The sequence below is a fragment of the Gavia stellata genome, chromosome 25 (assembly GCF_030936135.1).
Source record: "Gavia stellata isolate bGavSte3 chromosome 25, bGavSte3.hap2, whole genome shotgun sequence".
In the NCBI taxonomy this organism is placed as follows: domain Eukaryota; kingdom Metazoa; phylum Chordata; class Aves; order Gaviiformes; family Gaviidae; genus Gavia; species Gavia stellata.
In genome coordinates, this window is record NC_082618.1 from 13266316 (window position 1) to 13287259 (window position 20944).

General features: G+C 41.5%; 1 protein-coding gene across 1 annotated transcript in view; it reads left to right on the forward strand.

Moving 5' to 3' along the window:
- PITPNM3 (PITPNM family member 3) overlaps positions 1-20944 on the forward strand; it is a 110131-nt gene that overhangs the window by 2860 nt on the left and 86327 nt on the right. Inside the window, exon 3 of the mRNA XM_059829530.1 lies at positions 20165-20272. Coding sequence (XP_059685513.1) covers positions 20165-20272 — 108 coding nt within the window. The remainder of the gene's footprint in view (positions 1-20164; positions 20273-20944) is intronic.

Consider the following 20944-nt stretch of genomic DNA (forward strand, 5'->3'; position numbering starts at 1 on the left):
TTATCTGATGGTGAACCACTTATTTTCCATTTTCCTTTCTGTAAATTGCCTACTAGAGCTATAAAGTTTATGACAACTTTAAACTTGAAAGACAAGCTGCTTACAAGAGAGTTAGATTTTCTTTTATCGCCCCCCCCCCCCCCCCCCCCCCATAGGCAACAGCCTCAATCAAACAGGGAAAGAAAAGTTTTCAAAATAAAATGGAATCTGAAAACTTGGCACAAAATTCTGGCCTTGCCTAGAACACTACAACTGTCCATTGAAGTCAGGCAGTTCTAAATGGAGTAATGTTTTTTATGAAAGTCAAATGATTTGTGTTTGGTTGATCAGGTATAGCAGGATGAAACTATTTGAGGTGGTTTATTCAGGAAGGCTGGTGAAATGAGTGATTGGATCCTTCTGTCTCTAGAATCTGTGAAATTGACTGTGGACTTCATGTTCTTTCAGAAGCATGCTTGCATCCTCTTGATTTACCACAGCTAGAAAGGAGTCCCTGGCTGTACAAGTATGCTACAGCCACTGTGCAGAAAAAGAGATGCAGATGTTCTTTCTGACTTAATTTAAAAGGATGTCCTATGGTAGGTTGGTTGGTTTGTTTGTTTTAAAAATCACTCTTAAGTACATTCCAGGGAACAAAACTCCCTCATTTTTTGCCTGTATTAGTAAGGTGTGTATTCAGTTCAGAGCCTTTTCGAAGTCTGAGACATGAGCTACGCATCAAATACCAGTTTTCTTCCCTGTTCCTGTGCAGCTAGGCTTACAGTAATTACCTGGCTGGTGCTGAGGGTTCTATATCTGAGAATCAAGAAGCTATCCACAGAAGAGGAAAGAAATAAGTGACCCAGAAAAGTAAATAAATGAGAGGGTTTTTAAAAAATGTATAGGGAGGCTGAGGCACAAAGCCCGACTATGTGTTGTTTGATGTCACAATGCCAGCTCATGCCCAGCCTGAAATCAGCTCAGATCTGCACTTCTGAGCTGGGATTTAGCAACCCATCTCTATTTGAAGAGGGATCTGAGAGCTCTGAGTGAAGAGCTCTGAACTCTGTGTGTGTGCATGCACGTGAGTGCATGTTTCAGAAAATATATTGCTGAACACTGATTATTTTCTCCTTGTTCTGAACCAAACAGCTATCTTATCTGAAAGAGACTTTTAGCACAGGGATGTTCCAGCTGTCTGCACAGAGAGAGGAAAGAAATACGGATGTTATAAGCTGATTTCTCCCTTGTAATCTTTATTGTCAGTGGGTAGGCACACAGGCACTGCAGCTGGTACTCAGATGATCCTTGCACTTAAGATTCGCCCCGGATGCTTCGTTATTATGGGAATTTAACATCAGATTGTTAAATTGTCATAGGTACAAGGCTGATGTGGATGTCTAACTGAGGTTTTGGGGGAGAGGCTGTGTGTGGCATATGTGTGTAGATATATATTTTATTTGCTTTTTTAATCATAAGAATGGCAGCTAGTTATATTGTGTTTTGGAGGCAAAACCAAAATCTCAAGGCATTTGTGTCATGAAAATCTGTCATGTCTCATGAAAATCCATCTCAGTCTATGGAAGTCTCCTTGCACTGAGAGAACTAGTAAACAAGTTAATTCACCAGTACAGAAAAGCTTTCTACATTCTTGTTGATCAGGTCTCCAAGCTTGGTTTGGCTTTTCCAGTCAGGAGGAAGTCTGAGCTTTAGCTATGGCAGAATTGCGTGCTTCTACTAAGTAACTGAAGTGTAATATGGCAGAAGCAATACCCTGTGACACATGTGAAAATCAGTGTTGAAGATGCTGTTCTGCATTGCATATACTCAAAGTGAAGTGAATCTGTTTGGCACTGTGAAAAGCTGGCACTGTAGGGAGAAAGCACAATGTTAAATAAGATGATGACCGCTGTGCTTAAGTTTGACTTGCTGCATCTCTCCTAGCGCCTAGTCCACAGGATTGACTATAGCAATAGGGGTTTGGGGTTGAATATTGTTACTTGACAGGCTAGGGCCAAATATGCAAACATTTACACATAAAACTACTCTAAGCCTCATTCAGAGAGTTTCACTTCATAGTCACAGTCAATAAGTAATCACTTTCACTGATTACTTATGACCATAATTTTAGATGTTGTAATGTTTGTATTCTCACTTGTGAAACTTCAGCTAGCTTGGCCTGATTGTGGGTTGGCTACCGCAACTTGTCTGAGAACTGTTGTTGAATATTTGACCCTTGAAGCATGACAGATTGTAGTGGGATTTGTGAAGGGTAAATTCTGCAGCTTTTGAGAAATGTGTTTAATTTTTCTGAGCAATAAGGAGAGAAGGATTCTAGCTACAGTGATACTGAAACAAAGCCATAGCTGTAACAGTAGTGTGTGGTTCCCTGGGCAAAATGTGTCCTGGGATTCTGGGGCTGACATGGGGGTTAGAGCATGGTTATAAAAAGGTGCTGCAGGCTGTCTAGGTGAGTAGCTTATGAAAAACAGCCTGTCTGGATTGATTTTGAGAAGAAATAATTTCTAGTACAGATTTCCAAATCTTACTCTATAAAGGAACTGGAGAAATCAAAATGTGATGTCTTAAATCAGTGTTTGAGATGCACCTTCTCATTTCTCAAATACATATCCACAAAGAAAGAGAAGGAAGAGATGCAGGCAGGGCCAACAATTGCTGTGCATCAAGAGAGCTTTCTGGAAACGAGTCGATGTGCATCAATTCAGTCTGCTGTTTAATTCGTCAAAAAGGAAAGGAAAAAACTAATGAAAACTAATCCTACGTGCAGTTGTCAAACAGCTTGCTCCCTTCTCCTTCATACTTAATGCTGACAGAAATTGAGAAGAACCATGGGAAACAAATTAGTGCAGTTGACAGAAGACTCACGCCTTGGATTTCTGTGTTTAAAATGAGTAACGTGAACGTTTTCACTCAGAACCATTTAAAGCAAGGAAGAGCGAGGGCGTCTGGAATTCTAATCTGTTTGGAGTTTAAAAGTTATAGAAACTGGAAAAGCTGCTTGTCTGCTGGAGTCGTCTCTCCCCAGTAAACATATTTGCATGTAAAAGACTGATTTCAGTTTTGCTTATATTTTTAAAAGCTATGACATGCAAGAATAGATGTGTTTCTAGAAGATGAGGGACTGCTAGAGAAGACTAGTACAGTCTAATCTAATGAGTTTTCTTAAATTTTTTCCTTCGTATAGCCCTAAATAGGGGTTCCTGCTTACCCCATGTTGACTTTACACTGCTGCGTTTGACCCCAGCGCAAAGTCTTGCTGCCGTTTCCTCAAGCATCAGACTTGGCTGCACCTAGTTTGCAAATGTGAATCTTCACTGCCCTCAGAGCAGGGGTGCAGAAGCTTGTGTCCATTCTATCACAGAGTCAGGATATCATTTTGGTGTTGCTGACTGAACTGTGATGTTGCTAAATGAAAAAAACAAGTGGAAATTTTAGGGGAGGTAGCTGCCTTTGGATTAAGATACCAGATAAGAGCTGAGATTCTCAGATCTTTGGTCTAAACTGTCCACGTTCCCAAGGACATAGCTTACGTCTGGGTCTTTTTCCTAAAGTTTGTCATCACACGAGTCATTTTGGTATCACTGCTTTCAGGTTGGTAGATATTATTTTTTTTTTCCTTTTCTTTTCTTTTTGGTGCATTGTCTGCCATCTTACTTACATTTTGAGGTATAATCTATATTGCCTGTATCAAAGCTTTAGACTGGAGGAGACACTACTAAGTGGGAGATGTTGCTGTGGAGCAGAAAATGCCTTCAAGGAGATCACAGAAATGTGTTCTGTATCATACAGGGGATCACAGTCATGTGTATTTAAATGTATATCTTCTAATATGTGAATAAATAATAATAAAAACATCTAACCTCCCTTTCAGCTGATACTCCCTGATGGCTGACACTTTGAGAGCATGAAGCAAAAGCTGATAATGAGGAGAGAACTCAGCAGCACATACTGACATTGCAGTGAGACTGTCTTTGCTAGTCAGGCCACTAAAACATGGTACATCTACCACTCCAGCTCCCTGGTGATGTAAATAGCAGCCAGAGGTAATAATTTGGCTTTAGCAACAGGAGATCTAAGAGCAAAGTGAGAGTAGGCAACTGGTCAAAGGTAGTCTCAGTCTGGGGTCATATCCAAAGCAGCTGATTGTGGAAGATGCTTTTTTTGTTGAAGTCAGTGAAGAAATGCAGAAGTGTAGAAGAAGGATGCATGTGTGTTAAAAACAGAAACTGTTGTGTGTTTGGGGGTGGGTTGGAGCACTTGGTAAGCGTTTCAGTTAGTTTTGATTTCATGTGGTGGTGCAGAAGCAGGGAATACTGTTTTTGCGTTTCCCCTCCCTTGGTCAGTGTACTGCTTCCTAAACAGACTATAAGCATTTAACAATTGCTGTGTAACTCTTCTCATTGAGTCCATGTACTGCAAACTAGGTTGCATTCATGCTCCTAAATGAACAATTTGAATTCTTCTTTTATATAACCTAGACTCCAGGCACTAGTATGAAGACAAATTTGCCGTTTTTATTCTTGTTGTGGCTCTGTTACCTTGTTTAATTTCGTTCTTGATATCTTGATTTTTTGCTCAAAATACTGCTGTCCTTATGTCCCTGCCCTTTTGGGGGAGTTTTTCAACAGTTGACAAGTCTAGCAACTTGCAGCTCTAATTTCAGCGCAGAGCCTGCTGGCTGGAGCAGCTGGCAGAGCAGAGCACAAGGAGCAATCCATACCTTTGGAAGTTAAAAACAAAGCCAGTGTAGCTTCTACCTACATACTTACTGTGAGCCTTTTATCTCTGCCCTGTGGACTGACAGAAATGTTCCCTGCAGCATTTGAGCTCTGGTACAAGTTCTCGTTCAGCAAACACTTTTCCTCATACCACTTCAGAAAGTTAGCAAGATGTCCCTTCCAGGAGTAGGAAGACTTTAAAGATATGGCTCAGGAACAATGTGGAGAAGACATGGCAAAACTGATCATGTTGGATCACGCCGTGTGACAGAAAGGTGTGATTGTCTGACTTAAAGACTGGTCACATTTGGGCACTGGGCTCTTTGTAGGAGGCACTATAAAGAAGTGGGTAAAAAATAGATGGACTGTGGGTACATACAGTCTATTTTAGGGCACTGATTTTCTGAGTCATATAAAACTATTCATTTTATTTCTAGGTTTTCATTTTTCCAATTGTAAACTACGAGAAATCTTTTCTGGCAGATGGCTGGAAATTAGAGGGGTATTTAAGAGGAAGTGGTTGATGATGGTTATTATTAATGTACCTGAGAGGTGATTTCGGGCTTTTTGTGGCTTCCCTCAGAAGAATTGAAGTTAACAGTTGATACCATGTTTGTGAGAAGATGCAAATGGTAGTATTGCTGTTCCCAGGGGATCCTGTAGCCACTTTATGACCTACTTTAAATTCAAACGAAGTCTGACTTCAACAGTTATTCTGTATTTAAACTAGTCCAGTAGAGGAGAATCTGACCTATCAGGAACATACCTTCTTCATAATTTCTTTATCTGTGCATTAGGCTTCTGATTTAGAATGTGAGGGCATTTTTTTTTCCTTGCTTCCTAAGTGTGTAACTGTAGCAGATGTTATAGTCAAAAGCCTGCTGACAGCTTTGCTGAAGATTGAAGAGGTGGTGTGAAATACAGCTGCCTCATTTTCTCCAGCTGAGTTTTAGTCTGCATAAAAACTTTTGTCATTAGTTTTGCCTTCTTAAAATGAGCCTTATGGCACTGTCTTCTGTATTACTGTGTTCATATAAATAGATGATACGTGGTATATATTTCAAGCCAGGCTCCGCCTGTGCTTTCTAAAGATTCTTATTCATGAAAGAGGCTATGGTAGCTCTCTGCTAATTAAGAGCTGCTCTTAATTTGCTGCACCTTCCTCTCCTGAAAATAGATTCACCAGTCTCATTTATATAATTTTAAAATGCTCTGCTGAGCAACTTGAATGTTATTTGGAAATGCTGCCAATGAACTAAAGTGGAAGTTTGGGAGGTCTAAACACTCCTCAGCGTGATTGTGCTCTAATGCAACAGTGTGATGTAAAATTCTATTGTGCTTAGCAAAAAGCCTCTCAAGGTGTGAGGATGCTGACTCTCATTCACTAAAGTACGTGACTTCTAAGAAGAGGCTGTGTTGCAAAGATGGCTTGTGAATGTCTTCATGTCAAGATATCTATCTTTTCCTGCCTCAGCTTTTAGTGGGTGTCATTCCCTCCCCACCCCCACCCCCCCCCTCGAGTTTAAACATCAATGTAAGCCACTTCCATAAGCATATTATTTTCCATGTGATACATTCATTGCTGATGGTACGTGGTTTACCATCTCTTTGGAAGAGACCCAAGTGCTTGATGTTGCTAGTGCTACTCCTGCATCTGTGGCATTAGAGTAGCTCTTCGTCTTTGGTGTTTGTAATATATTATATCTATGGACTCCAGTCATAGTCTTCCATTGCCTTCTCTGCTTACAGGACTTTCCAAGAGACAAATATAGGTATTAAAGTTTCCAGATATTTCTGTGCAAACTGTATGCAACAGTCTTCTAAACCTCCCTGTTCATAAATCTTTTTTAGCTGTTGCCTAAAGCAGATAGATAGTGTCTATTATTGGTTGCAGATACTTAGCTGTGTAATTTAAAGCCAGTGTCTTTCGTCAGATGGTAGATTTGATGCTGGAATCAAGTTGTTTTGTAGCAGACATTGTCATATCATGACAATACCAGTTTCAATATTTTGATGCTTCCAGAATTTATTTAAAATACTTTTATTCTTGATCAGTTTGAAGTGCTGTGAGTTTATACAGTGTGTCATCACTTCTCGTAATGTGTGGTATGTTTCCCATTTTGTTTAGTGCAGATGATGATACTAATATATGAGCAGTAATTTATTACTGCACCAGATTCACACAACGCTTCAGAAATGTAAGGAAAGATATCTTCTTCCTGGAGTTCATGCATGTTAAAGGAACCTCATAGTTTACTGAACTTAGTCTAGATTCTTTTTGGGTGGAAAAAACCCTATCAAATTAAAAACCAAGTCAACACTGACTGCCTAAGTACTGTAAATTTGAGGTGTCTTGTTTGAAGGTGGTTCCCCCCCCCGCCCCCAGTACCCAGGCTCTGAGAATCAAGAATACTGAAAGTTACATAAATTGAGAACCCCCAAATTGGAAAGATACGGAGAAAAAGAAAGATAAAATCTTAATCTTGATTTTTGAAAAGCATTCCATGCTCCCATTAAGCCCTTCTTCCTCTTCATGCTTGAGAATATTCTCAAACTGAAGTGATTCAAAGGCTTATGCAACCTTCCCTCCCAAAACCTCGCTCACTCTGCATTTGCCCAGAATAGGACGTAGCAGAAGTTGCTCAGGCCCAACTGAAATGGGCCTCATTTTTTTTTCAGTAACAGTTCTGGACCTAGTATGCTGTATTCCATGTGCTGTCCATGCTATTTAGCTTTGTGGCTACTGCAGTAGCACACTTTAGCAAGAACAATTTATATATAATGCATTGGAATTTGGAATGGAGAAGACAATTCCAAATCTTCCTTGTCCCAGTCTGCTGCCTCCATTCTCTTAATTCCTCTTTTTTGACATTAACTACTTCAAAATCGGAATGTCTGTGCAATAATTTTTGCATTTCTAATACTGTCTGCTGTCTCAGCTCTCCTATCGCAGGAAGATTTCCAAAGTTTGGAAGGAAGAGGGTAAGTGTGCAAGTATAATATTTAAATATATTTGGGAGAAATGTCATGATACTCCTAGTTCTTGAGCACAGAATGCTGTGTGTAAAGTATATTGATTTAGTATGTAATGATGATTCGGACATTTTGGATGAGGTAGTTTCTTTGATGCAAAAAATGTTACTGTGTCCTATCTTTGGGAGTATGATAGCTTACTGTGCTTGATGGAATATTCTTTTGAATTGCCAACATCCATTGTTCAAAAATGCTTTGAAGGTCAGTGTGATGACTGCATTTTTGGAGTTGCTGAGGCATGGATCATAGACTAATGAGGACAAAAAATGCACTTGGAATTTGCTGAATGTAGTCCATATTCAAGCTAAGTCGTAGAACAGACTTCAAAATACATTGTGCAGGAGACTAAAATGTTGATAAACAGTGATTGCCCACTGTTCCAAGAGAGTATTTCCACAAGTATTTCCAAGTTTTGATGACTTCGTAATTAGCTTGCAAAAATGGTCTTCAAATCAAGTTTTGTCCAGATAGATTTCCAGAAGAAAAGTGGTATGGGGAAATGAACTCCTTCATTTCTACAGTAAGGGTCATTGGTCTATTAAGCAACCAAAGATAACGTTGTTCATGTGTAGTATCTTATAGTGATCACATACAGCCTTTGGCTGGTACAAAAACCTTATTGTACTAAACTCTTCGCAAATGCACAACGCATGTCTCTCACAGCCTTGTCTTTGCCACCTTCCTTCTGAGTAGATGGGTGGAGACAGGCTGAGGAAATCAGCACCAAGTGGAATAATCTTATCCAGAGCCATAAATTGTATCACTGGCTGAACTAGGGGAAAAAATGGTTCTATTCCAGTAGTCTTTCTACAATTAAATTTACTTTCTAGAGAATGCAATGCATGTTTAAACATGTTAAGTCAGTATCTTACTGCTGGTGGTTAGTTGGTCTGGAATGTTTCAAGGAGATCCAGCTTTGGTTGAGGCCTTGGGGTATTTCATTTGCCTTGGTCAGTACTGCTTCACAGGCAAAACAGGTTCAATAGGTGTTACAACCTGAAAGTACTGTGTTTTAATAAAGATGTGAAGAGAAGAAACAGTTTAATTAATCAATCCATAGGGAAATGATCCCAGATCATATTCTTTCTGGCTATGTTTGGCATTTGATGTCAGCCTTTGGGGTCTCTGGATGGACACTTTGTCATCTGAGCAATTGGTCCTGCTGCCATGCCTCCCTTTGTCGTTACTCAAAGATAACGTGTCCCACAGCAAGGGTGAAGCTGACTCTTCCCTGAGGAAATCAACTTTGTGCTAGGGAGTGCACAGCGTATCCCCTTCCTCTACTACCCAAACTGTTGTTGTGATAGTCAGGCTTTCACTCTCTAGGCACTTCTGCGGTTGGTTTGGTAGCTGCTGCTCCCCTGTACCTCTTGCATAGGTAATCAGAACTCCTGATGTTCATGCATTTTTGGAGGAGTGGGTGGAAAGGGTATTATTTTATGGGAAATTCCTATTTGAGATGGTTGAGATTTCAGTTTTTCTGTTCTTTGTGCTGGGAGCTGGGTATTGTAAGTACACTTTCTTTTAAGTTTAAATATGTAAGGAAGAAAAAAAAGAATCAAACAGTCCCATGTTTTCATACTGGTGTCCATCACAAGCCTCACTGAAGCAGATGTGGAGGCTTTCTCAGCAGTGTGCTAGTCCTGACTCCCTTGCAAGTGTTTTGGTAAAGACAGTGAAGCAGGAGGTCAGCTTTGAGGTGTTTGTACAGCACCAAGGTGATGTTCTAGCCTAACTAGTCAATTATATGTTTGTATCATCAGATCCCAGCCATTAGAACCTTGCATCTCTCATTAACGAGTCTTGAAGGAAAAGTATAACCCAATTTTGAAAAGAGTGCAAGAAGGATGCCATTACTTTGTCTGTTCGTAAGTTGATACCTGTGCTTGCTCCAATAGATTTTTAAGTTGGAAGAAGAGAATTCTGATACAAGCCTTCTGCTATTTTTTGTGCTTCTGAAAAAAAGCAGAAATGGTGTATAGTTTTCAGTACCAGCTCCGAGAAAGATGGGATGGAAGGTGATAGTGAGCTGCCCATTCTAAGAGAGAGTCCTCATGAGGCAGAAGTGAGTATTACTAAATTGATGTTATCAGCCTGCCTTCCAATCTGACAGTAAGCTTCAAAATCTCCAAATCGTTTGAAGGAAAAGATGATGTTTGTAAGGACCTGTTACTGGATTACCTGAAGGATGACAGTACTGCATTTATATTCTGTAACTTACTAGTGGGAACGTAAACTCTTATGTTTGCTGGCCTGTATATTACCAGTAGGGCATAGGTAGAAAACCTTCTCTGGTATAGATTATCTCATTATTGTCTTCTTGCACTTACTTTTGAAGTTTCTTGTTCTCTGGTGCTGCTGCCTGTAAACCATGTAACAGTGACCAGGCTGCTCTGTCAATCTGATCAGCACCAGCAGTTAACAAAGAAAAGAAAATAATAAAAAAAAAAGTAACAATAGGGCATCTATGAGTGGTAAAGAAAGGAAAGGAGGATTTCGTGTTCTGTCATTTTTGTGCATGTACTCTTTCATAGAATCATACAATATATTTCACGTTCAAAGGTGCCCATAAGGATCATAGAGTCCAAGTCCCTGCTCCTTGCAGGACTACCTAAAACTAAATCATATGACTAAGAGCATCATCCAGATGCTTCTTGAGCTCTGACACACTTGATGCTGTGAGCACTTCCCTGGGGAGCCTGTTCCGGTGACCGACCACCCTCTCAGTGAAGAACCTTTTCCTAATGTCTAATTGGACCTTCCCCTGATGCAGCTTCATTTCATTTCCTTGTGTCCTGTTGCTGGTCACCAGAGAGAGGAGATCAGCACCTCTCCCTCCACTGCCCGCCTTGAAGAAGTTGTAGACTGTGATGAGGGCACCCCTCAGCCTTCTCTTCTCCAAGCTGAACAAACCAAGTGACTCCAGCAGCTCCTCGTAAGTCTTGTCCTCAAGATCTTTCACCATCTTGGTTGCCCTCCTCTGGATGCACTGTAGTAGTTTGTCCTTATATTGAGGTGCCCAAAACTGCACACTGTACTAGAGGCGGGGCTGCACCAGTGCAGTGTAGAGTGAGACAATCATCACCCTCAGCTGGCCAGCTATGCTGTGCTTGGTGCACCCCACGGCATGGTTGGTCCTCTTGGCTGCCAGGACACACTGTTGACTCATATTTAACTTGCCATCAACCCAAACCCCCAGATCTCTTTCCGCGGCACTGCTTTCTTTTTCCCCAATTTGTATGTATAACCAGGGTTACCCCGTCCCAGGTGGAGAATCCAGCACTTGCTCACATTAAATTTTATACGGTTGGTGATTGCCCAGCTCTATAGTCTATCCACATCTCCCTGTAAGGCCTCTCTACCCTCGAGGGAGTCCACAGCTCCTCCTAATGTAGTATCATCTTCGCTTTCTCCCAAACAGCCTTTCAGGAATAATGGAATGTTTAAATGTCAGGAATATAAATCTGCACAAAAGCATAGATACTAGCAAAAGAGGCAGAAGGTGTTTCTACACTCAGAAGCTCTCTGGGTGATGAGGGAGCTTGTATCTTTGGTAGAGGAAAGCCTATGTGTGGGCTAAAGTAAGTGGCATCAGTGGATTAAACATAGCACCAGAGAAACTGCAGGAGTTTGTGGTGGAGTGAGGAGAACCTGCCTAGGAGAGAGACTGTGGCTTTCACCTCCTAGAAATGAAGTAGCTTGATACCCTTATTCTGTCTCCAGCATTACATTTCCTGTAATGTTTCTTACCTGTATTTCTCACCCATTCTCTGTTATTTATACAGAGTGCTTCATCAATGCTTGATATTCTTGCAGCTGAAAGGACTTTTTGCACAGTGCAGCTGGAGTTCAGTACTGTGCTTCTTTATTGGAGAATTTGGAAGCTGTCCCAGACTCTACATCTACCTGTGTGTAATTTGCACTTCAGAGACAGCCTGAAGTAGGAGGCAGAGGGCACAGCAGTGGGCACAATTAAAACATAAAATTAGTGAGCTGCTTTTGCATTCTGAAAGACAGCTGGGGTCAAACCCCAGTTCCTCAAACAAAGAAATTTCTGGCTGACAGCCTTCTAAACAGAGAATCAAACACCTGTGTTTGAGGTGGAGCAGCTGTACATGTTTTGACTGTTGATTCATCTGCCCTGGCTTGCTACTTAATTTAGTGAAATCCATAGAGAAAGGGAGAAGTAATATTTTACTGGTTTATTTTGCCCAGCTTCCCTTTGTTTCTTGCTTTCCATGTGGCATGCAGTAAGTTAGGCAGAAAGTTCTCAGTTCATGGCAGGACCTAGTTATGCTTGCATGTTGGAAACTTTAGGCTTATTACATTTTTTTTTGCCTTGGTGCTAGCAGATTTTTCCTCAGGTAAATGATGATCACTAAAATTATTTTCTCTGTGTATCAAATGTCCTACCAATGTGAACTTCCAGCTGTGTGTGAACAACGTAAGAAGCTTTTCACAGTTTGACCAGGCAAGGGATGGAAGGAAAGATGCAGGGTCATCCTGTGTTTGCTGGCAAGGCACTGGAGGCAAGGAAAAACTGAATGGCTTTCCCAGGGTCAGGCAGGTTCTGCAACAGCCACAGAGACAGTCCAGGTTTTTTGAGTGAGAGTCAGCTAGCTGCCTTTAGATGTGTCCTTCAGACTTCAAGTGTATTCTGCTGCCATCACCTCAGCAGTGGAGAAGTGGGGATAAGCAAACATGTGAGGAGAGGAGCGGGAATCTTTTGCTTAGGCGCATATAGTTGCAGTCTTCTCAGACAAGCTGCATTTCAGAAACACTGTGTCAAGCTAAAGGTTTAAATGGGAACAAAAACTCAAGGCCGAATTTGTGTACTCAGGAGCCCTTTGCCTGTTAGGAGAGTTTTAAGGTGGAATGGCCCAGGGGTAAAGGGCTAGCCCTTGCTCTAACTAGAGGGCTACCCTGATTTCACAGAGAACTGTGTGACTTGAAGACTACTCAAGGTGAAGGTCTTTCAGCAGTACTTGTCTTTGTTCCTGCTGTTTGGAAGTATCTTTTACCCAAACTACCTGTGCTGTATTGAGCTCTTCAACATTGATCTTACGTTTACAGTAAGCAGAGAAAAATCTCCCTTCTGTAAACAGTGTTATTCATATTAACATTCATTCTGTCTAACTTAAAAATGTTGTGGTTTTTTCCATCATCTCCTCGAAGCATTTTAATGGAAGATAAAAATCATCATTGATAGTCACAAGAGGCACAAGCTCATGATTCTTGCTGCAAAATGTTGGTGAGTTAGGCATAGGGGGTACTATGTATTTATATCCTGAGTGTGAAAAACAATATCTATCTTGCTCTGCTTGAAGAAAAGTTATACTTGAACAAAGACTTTCAGGTACATGTTCTTTTCCAAGTATAGCAACGTGTTGGTAGTCATGGATGTACTTAAGCTGTCCTACTGGTTTTCATCTACAAAAATGTTCATTGCCCTCAGAGCAGCGGTAGTGATCCAAGTTAGCTGGCTTTCTAACCTAATGCAGTTCAAAATCCATCTCAGTTACAGTACATATAAATCACCATAGTTTGAGTAAAGTCCAAATATTTAAGCTTTATTCTTAATGCATAATTCCTTTCTCGTGGATGCATCTATGTTTTGTTTAATTTCTCTTGCTGAGTGACTTTTAGCTCTATCTCGTCCCCAAATGACCTGTAACCCTTTTAATAATCTGCTGTGACAACCTCTTACATAGTGTTGGTTTGACTGAACAGGTTGCCTGAGACTTATTTCTTCAACCAAAGGTACCTTAATAGTTTATGCTCCTCATCAACGTACTAGAGTTAGAAATATTTCTGCTTTGAAATTTTTCATGCCGATATGAAGAATGGTTTAACAAAAAAGCAAGAGGAAATGTGTTGAAGTCTCTGCTTGCCTTTCTAGCATTGCCCGTCTCATAACTGCTCTGGAAGGTGGAAGTGGAAGCAGAAAACAGAGACCACTGAGGCTGTACTCAAGTGTTACTCTTCCTGCAAGTGCTGGCAAAGCGTGCTGAATGTATTATGTATCACAGGTTTTGCTCTGCTCTTTTGATAGCCTTGTGGAGAATGTTAAGTCTTTTGGCTGTTGAAGTCTGATTTAACAGCCGCTGAATTGGCATACATTTCCTAGCAATCAGGAAAGATGTAGTACTGTAATACTCCTCCCTCAAGTTTCCTTGGGATGGGTGGGCAGTGTAATCCCTGATAGGTCTTCATCCAGGTCTTGTATCTGCTCCTTCCGAACTGGAAGAAACTGTTTTGTTGCTCTTCTAACAGTCCTGGGACTGAGAGTAACCTGGGATTGATGAAAAAGAGTAGGAATTTTTAGGTTGCACCATTCCCTCCCAAATACATTCCAAAACTTTTCGCAGACCTGAACAGGCAACACTGAAGACTAGAGCCTGCTTTAATTACATTTTAACCTACAGGAGATTTAAATGTTTGTTTCTGGAAAGGTTACTCTTTGCTGAAAGAGAACAAGAGTTTCACACTTGCAAAGGTGACTGTCAGACTTGCTACCTACATACAGATCTCCTACCAGATTACAAATCCAACCAAAATCTCCTTGAAAGTTCAAATTTCTACTACTTAAGAACTAGTTGTGCCTGACTGTTGCATCTATGAAATAAGAAAGAAAATGCTGGTTCTTTTACAGAGAATCCACCAAAACAGAGAGATCCCACATCCACAGAGATCCCACTAAAACCTGTAAGGCTTTTGCCCCTCCACGCATTCATCTTGCTCTTTGCCACTGCAAAAACATGATCACTTGTAGATGAAACATCGGCTTTCTTAAGTGAAGCTATACGCAAAACTTGAGAGTATTTGGGCCCTCCACTTCAAGCTTCTCATTTGCAAACTGAATGCATTTCCCAACCTCTTTGATATCCATAGGTTCTACTATGATACAAACAATAAGCAGTTTTAAAAGTACAACTACATCTCAACATGTTGCTAACTAGTGATATTTGATGCAGGAAACTACCCTATCGTTTAACTGCAACATATTTCTGTTTGATCACAGAAGATAAAAGTTACAGCTAAATACATCTTCACAAAATGGTCAGAGTATGAAATGCCACTGTTTAGCGTTTTTTCTCAGATTTGAAAAGCTGCTCAAAGAAGCCTGCACATTCCTATTTGGCTGTTTTATCCGACTTCCAAAACAAACAGGCAAACAAGTGGAGACTTGACATTTTTGTATGCAGTCTGGTAAGGAGATAGAGTACTTTTTATCTGTAATATTATTTTTACCCCTTTCATTGATGATGCTTGCTTGAGGTTGAAAGTCATAACGAATTTCAGAGTGAATTGTTTCCCCGCTTTCCCTTCCTTCTGTGTACATTTAAGTGAATTTGCTTTGAAATGTTATTTCGAAAGGCAGAGGTGCATGTTTACATCCTTTTGTGTAGTGGTCCACAAGTCATAAAATTGCTTTGAAAACTCCACAGGTCCAGATACCCAGTTAAGACTAACCAGGCACCTTGTTTACTCAGTTATACGCATCAGTTTATTCTAGTTGAGAAACTGTCTTGCTGACTTAGGTGTACTACCACATGATTTTGGCTTTATTGTATGGCTGTTCTTTGGGTTGCTGACAAACAGTATATATGGGCAGACATTTACAGAGTGGCCTACACGTTTATCCTTATTAGTCTGCTTTGAAACAACTGGGAACAGTGCAACTTGAAGACCTGCAGGCTCACACAGTTTGGAGTGCCAGCAGATGATGAGGTGAGACAAGGAGCGTTCAGAGGTGGTTAATGCTTGTGGGAGCAGTTGATAGTGATGAACGTCGTAGCTGTGCACCAGACCACAAGTGTTTGAATGTGGGTATTCTGTAGTGTTGTGCAGTTGCGCTAGGTTAGCTTCTCATGCTTGTCCTTATGGGTCGTCTTTCCTATTATTTAGTCTGGGGAAAGAGGCATGGCAGAACTCCAGTTTGGAAAGCACGCATGTGTATTTATAGAGGAATTTCATGCCTGAATAGTTAATAAGCCCTCTAAGTAGAGGAAGCGAAGTTTTCTTTAGACTGGGAGAGGAAAAGCGGTCCTAAATCCATGATCCACAGCCTCCCCTCTGAATCGGCATAGGGCCAGGGTCTGGAGTGTACTAGGCACTGGTGCCTGGGACTAAATACCATTGTGTTCCAGACCACATTTAATGTTTTCTGTCCAACTCAGAAAGCCAGTAGAAATGAGAAACAGAGTCTGACCTCTAATCTTATTTCATCTTTCTCCTAAACAGTAAGGCCATCTGGAATGCCTGGCTTGGTAAATGACATAACGGGTTCATGAAAGGCAGGTCCTGTTTGACCAACCTGATCTCCTTCTATGACCAGGTGACCCGCCTAGTGGATGAGGAAAAGGCTGTTGATGTTGTTTACCTGGACTTCAGTAAAGCCTTCGACACTGTCTCCCACAGTATTCTCCTGGAGAAGCTGGCGACTCATGGCTTAGACAGGTGCACTCTTCGCTGGGTAAAAAACTGGCTGGATGGCCGAGCCCAGAGAGTTGTGGTGAATGGGGTGAAATCCAGTTGGCGGCCGGTCACAAGCGGAGTCCCCCAGAGCTCAGTTTTGGGACTGGTCTTGTTTAATATCTTTATTGATGATCTGGATGAGGGGATCGAGTGCACCCTCAGCAAGTTTGCAGACGACACCAAGTTGGGAGGGAGTGTTGATCTGCTCGAGGGTAGGAAGGTTCTGCAGAGGGGTCTGGACAGCTGGATCAATGGGCTGAGGCCAGCTGTATGAGGTTCAACAAGGCCAAGTGCCGGGTCCTGCACTTTGGCCACAACAACCCCAGACAACGCTACAGGCTTGGGGACGAGTGGCTGGAAAGCTCCCCTGCAGAAAAGGACCTGGGGGTGTTGGTCGACAGCCGGCGGAAGATGAGCCAGCAGTGTGCCCAGGTGGCCAAGAAGGCCAATAGCATCCTGGCCTGTATCAGAAATAGTGTGGCCAGCAGAAGTAGGGAGGTGATCGTGCCCCTGTACTCGGCGCTGGTGAGGCCGCACCTCGAGTACTGTGTTCAGTTTTGGGCCCCTCACTACAAGAAGGACATTGAGGTGCTGGAGCGTGTCCGGAGAAGGGCGACGAAGCTGGTGAGGGGTCTGGAGCACAAGTCTGATGAGGAGCGGCTGAGGGAGCTGGGGTTGTTCAGTCTGGAGAAGAGGAGGCTGAGGTGAGACCTTACTGCTCTCTACAATTACCTGAAAGGGGGTTGCAGAGAGGTGGGTGTTGGCCTCTTCTCCCAAGTGATGAGTGACAGGACAAGAGGAAATGGCCTCAAGTTGCACCAGGGGAAGTTCTGGCTGGATATTAGGAAAAATTTATTTCCTGAGAGAGTGGTGAAGCATTGGAACAGGCTGCCCAGGGAAGTGGTGGAGTCACCATCCCTGGAGGTGTTCAAGGACGAGGCATTGTGGGACATGGTTTAGTGGGCATGGTGGTGCTTGTTGGTTGATGGTTGGACTTGATGGTCTTACAGGTCTTTTCCAACCTTAGTGATTCTGTGATAACAGCGAAAGCAATAAGAAAATACTAGATCTAAATGCTCAAACAATTTTGGAGCCCTATTTCTCTGCAACAGATAGTTCATTAGCGTCCTCTTGATACAATACCTAAGTGCTAAAGCCAGTACCGGGGTAGATCCTCTCCCCAAAGCTGTCTGTCTAAGACCACTGAAAGGCTGTCCAGCCTCTTCCTGCTGGATGAGGCAGGTCCCTCAGGAGGCACGCTGCGTGAAGAAGGCCAAAAGAGTTGCCTCCTCTGCATTGACATTCAGGAGCTCAATGGCCTGGTCTCACCTTCCCTCATTTCACTTCATGGAAACAGTTAATGCAGAAGGAGCTCGTCCCACAGTGGACAAGCTACCCCTGAGCTTTAGACAAAGGTTTTGGTTGCTGACTTGGTCACAGGAGGTGCAGGATGTCCTTGGGGCAGCTCAGTCCATCTGCAGTGGCTGTGGCAGGGTGCCAGCAAGCTGCTTTCAGCCAGCCCATCAGGGTGCTCCAGAGCCACCCCATGGCTCATTCCCTCCCTTCTTACAGAGCTTCAAATAAATTGGCCTTTGGGAGAGAAAGTGACAAAAACCTGAGCAAAGTGGTGTTCTAAGTGGTTGACTTTCTTTGCCTCAGGGAGCAGCTGAGATTGCATCAAGTCCAGTAGGGGCTTTGCTGGATCCAGCTTCTCTGATAAATCTGACAAATGACCTTTATTAGTGTTTGTTTCTAAAAGGTAGGACTGAGGGGGAGATAAGATATGGTGATGACTATGAAGTGGTTTAAAAGCCTTTATACAGATCCACTTTCCTTCTCCCCAGTACCAAGATCTCTCTAAATGAGAGAGGTACATATGAGAGAACACGAAAGAACATAAATTTTTAAATCACTTAGAGGGCCCACTGCAAGGCCTAGTTGCCAACAAACTCACGTTTCTTTTTTTTGTTTGAAAATGTGGATCATTTTAGCCAGAAATGCTCTGGCCAAATTCTTCTGTGTTTACTCCCATAATAGAGCTCTTCTCTCTACAAAAGGTCTTAACAATTAAAGAACCATGAATATTCATTTAACTTTTTTTTTTTTTCCCCTCTGTGTACTCACCCTAGGTACAAAGACCATTCTGGGCTGTATACAGCCAGGCTGAAATGTTTTTAGTAAATTTATACAGAAGGGACTAATGCACCCTTCTTGCCAAACAGCTGTTAAATTGAAGGAAAATGTTTTCCTACAGCTTCTAAGCCTGTTTGGGTTTTTTGGGGTTTTTTTTTTTTTTGAGAGAGAGAATAACTACCATTTGTGTTTTGTGCTTTCAACTTTTCCTGCCCTCCTCCCTGGATGGGATCCCAGTAAAAGAGCTGGTTCTCTGCTGTGGGCTTGGTGCCATTCCATTATGTCTCTGTGTCCCTGGATGAAAATTTAAAGCTTTGTGTAGCACAGGTGGCTTTGATAAAAGGGGGAAAAACATGCTTGAGAAGCCTTAAACTGGTCTGTGCGTCCATTCTTACCCCTGCTCTGCCTTTTGAATGTTCTGAAGTCAGAATTTTAGGATATCGAAATCTACTGCTAATATTGATGGTTTAATGTTGACTTTTACAGAGAGACTTTCACTTCAGGCCAGTCTAGAGTAGGAAAATACTACTTTGGATTACAGATTAAAATTGTGAAATATAGTAAACTTCAAAATGCTTTTAATTATAGACACATTTACAGCTCTCTTTTCAGGCTGAAATGAATGTTGAACTGCCCATGTATGACTGATAAAAGTCCCAGGATGTTGTCTGAGGTTTCCCTTGCATCTTGGAAAGTGTTGTATTCATGTTCTGAGCAGCAGCTCATATAGTTTGTTGACTGTTGTGGACTATTTTGATTAGCCTATAGTAGTAGTATATAATCAATATGTATTATATAATTACATCAGTGCTAGATAGAGTTACGAGTTCAACAGTATTATTACAGCATTTTCACACATATCACCCACAGAAAATAAAGGTTTTTTGTTCACGTTGCTACTGAATTATGGAGGCAGGGTTAGTGGTGACTGCATTTTCACAGACGGAATTCAGTGTTTGTATTCTTGAGTTAGGTGGGAGGCTTTTAGAACAAAAAGGCCATTCATTTTTCAAAAAGCTTACAGTGATACTGACACTAGCAAGCTTTTGTCTTTTTCAGTGCATGTACTCTGAGGCATTTCTGCTCCATCCAGTCCCGTAAGAGAGAGACTATCCCTAGGCTTCCAGCTTACTAAGTTGCTTCACAGGGCTGGTGTAAATATTAAATAAAAAATATCTACGCGACTTCTGGTCAGCAAATAGTTCTAGTCTATTGTCAGCCTTCATGAAATGTCAATTTCACGAAAAAAAATTACAGGTTGGTACTTTAATACTGAAAGTATTTTCAGTTTTTAGAAACTGAAGAATGAGAACTGCATGTTGGGCAAAACTGGTAGCTTAAGTGAAGTTTTTGTCAGCTGTTAGGAGAAAAACACAGATGTGCATAATTATTTTAGGGGGTCTTGATCTTCATTCTGCAATGCTTGCAAAACAAATAAAAAAAATGAATTTTTTCAAAGGGGGGGAAGAATTTTGACTAATTCTGTTACTTGATATTAAACACTGAAAGTGATTTATAAACTTTGTTTTTAAGTGACTGCTGAAGGTAGGAGCAAAAATTCAGGCGGTCCTCTCTTTTCCATGGTTTTCCTGCACACAATATATGAAGCATGTGGGTATGCCATAGGGCATATCAGTAAGCAAGAAGCTTTCCTGGAGAGTCCTGCACATGCTAACCTGTTATATATTCCCATTAGGGACCATGACGAGTGTTTATTTTTCTCTCAATTACTAGTTCTCACCCTGTCTTTTTTCTCTTGTTCGTCACTGCAATTTATTCTGTTCTCCTTTTTCCTCCTACAGAAGAGATGGTGGAAGGAAAAAGTGCCATTCTCATAGGCATGAGCCAGTGGAACTCAAACGACCTTGTTGAGCAGATAGAAACAATTGGGAAGCTGGAAGAAAATCAAGGTAATGTTTAGCTTGCCTTACATATTAATTTAAAGTTAACAAGCATATCTGAATACTGAGGCAATTAGTTGTCAAATATTATGTAAATACTCAACAGAAATCTCATTTACAGCATCGCATAGTTAGAAGATTTACATAGACATGTAAGTAGTATTTTAGTGCTGGGAAGTTAATTGCAATGATCTCTTTCAGGAGGAAACTTCTTCTCTGGCAGGCCAGGTAATACAAATACAATTTGTTGACTTCAGTGGGAAGTCAGTGTTGGACTCGGCTCAACAACTATGAGATAGATGAGAAGACCACAACTTATGTTTTGCGTGTTTCCTGTAATCAACATATATATGAGACTTGTTGGTCATTGTCACCGGGTTATTTTGCTCCTTAAAGTCAGTAAATCATTATCTGGAATTTTCAAGGGGACACGTACTTTCAGGAGTATTTGGGGCCAGTTTTAGGTAAACATAGAGGTAACTATGTGCCACTGAAATGAGTGGGAAATGGGCACTGGTACACCAGTAAGAATCTGGGACCTAGGACAAAAGCCTAAACAGTCTTCCTTTAATTGTTACTTGGGCTCCTAAATTACCTAGTCATTTGAAAATTAAAATTACCTCATTGACTTTAGGGAAAGAGAAGGACCTAACTTCCTTAGCCATCGGTGGTATGGGGCTC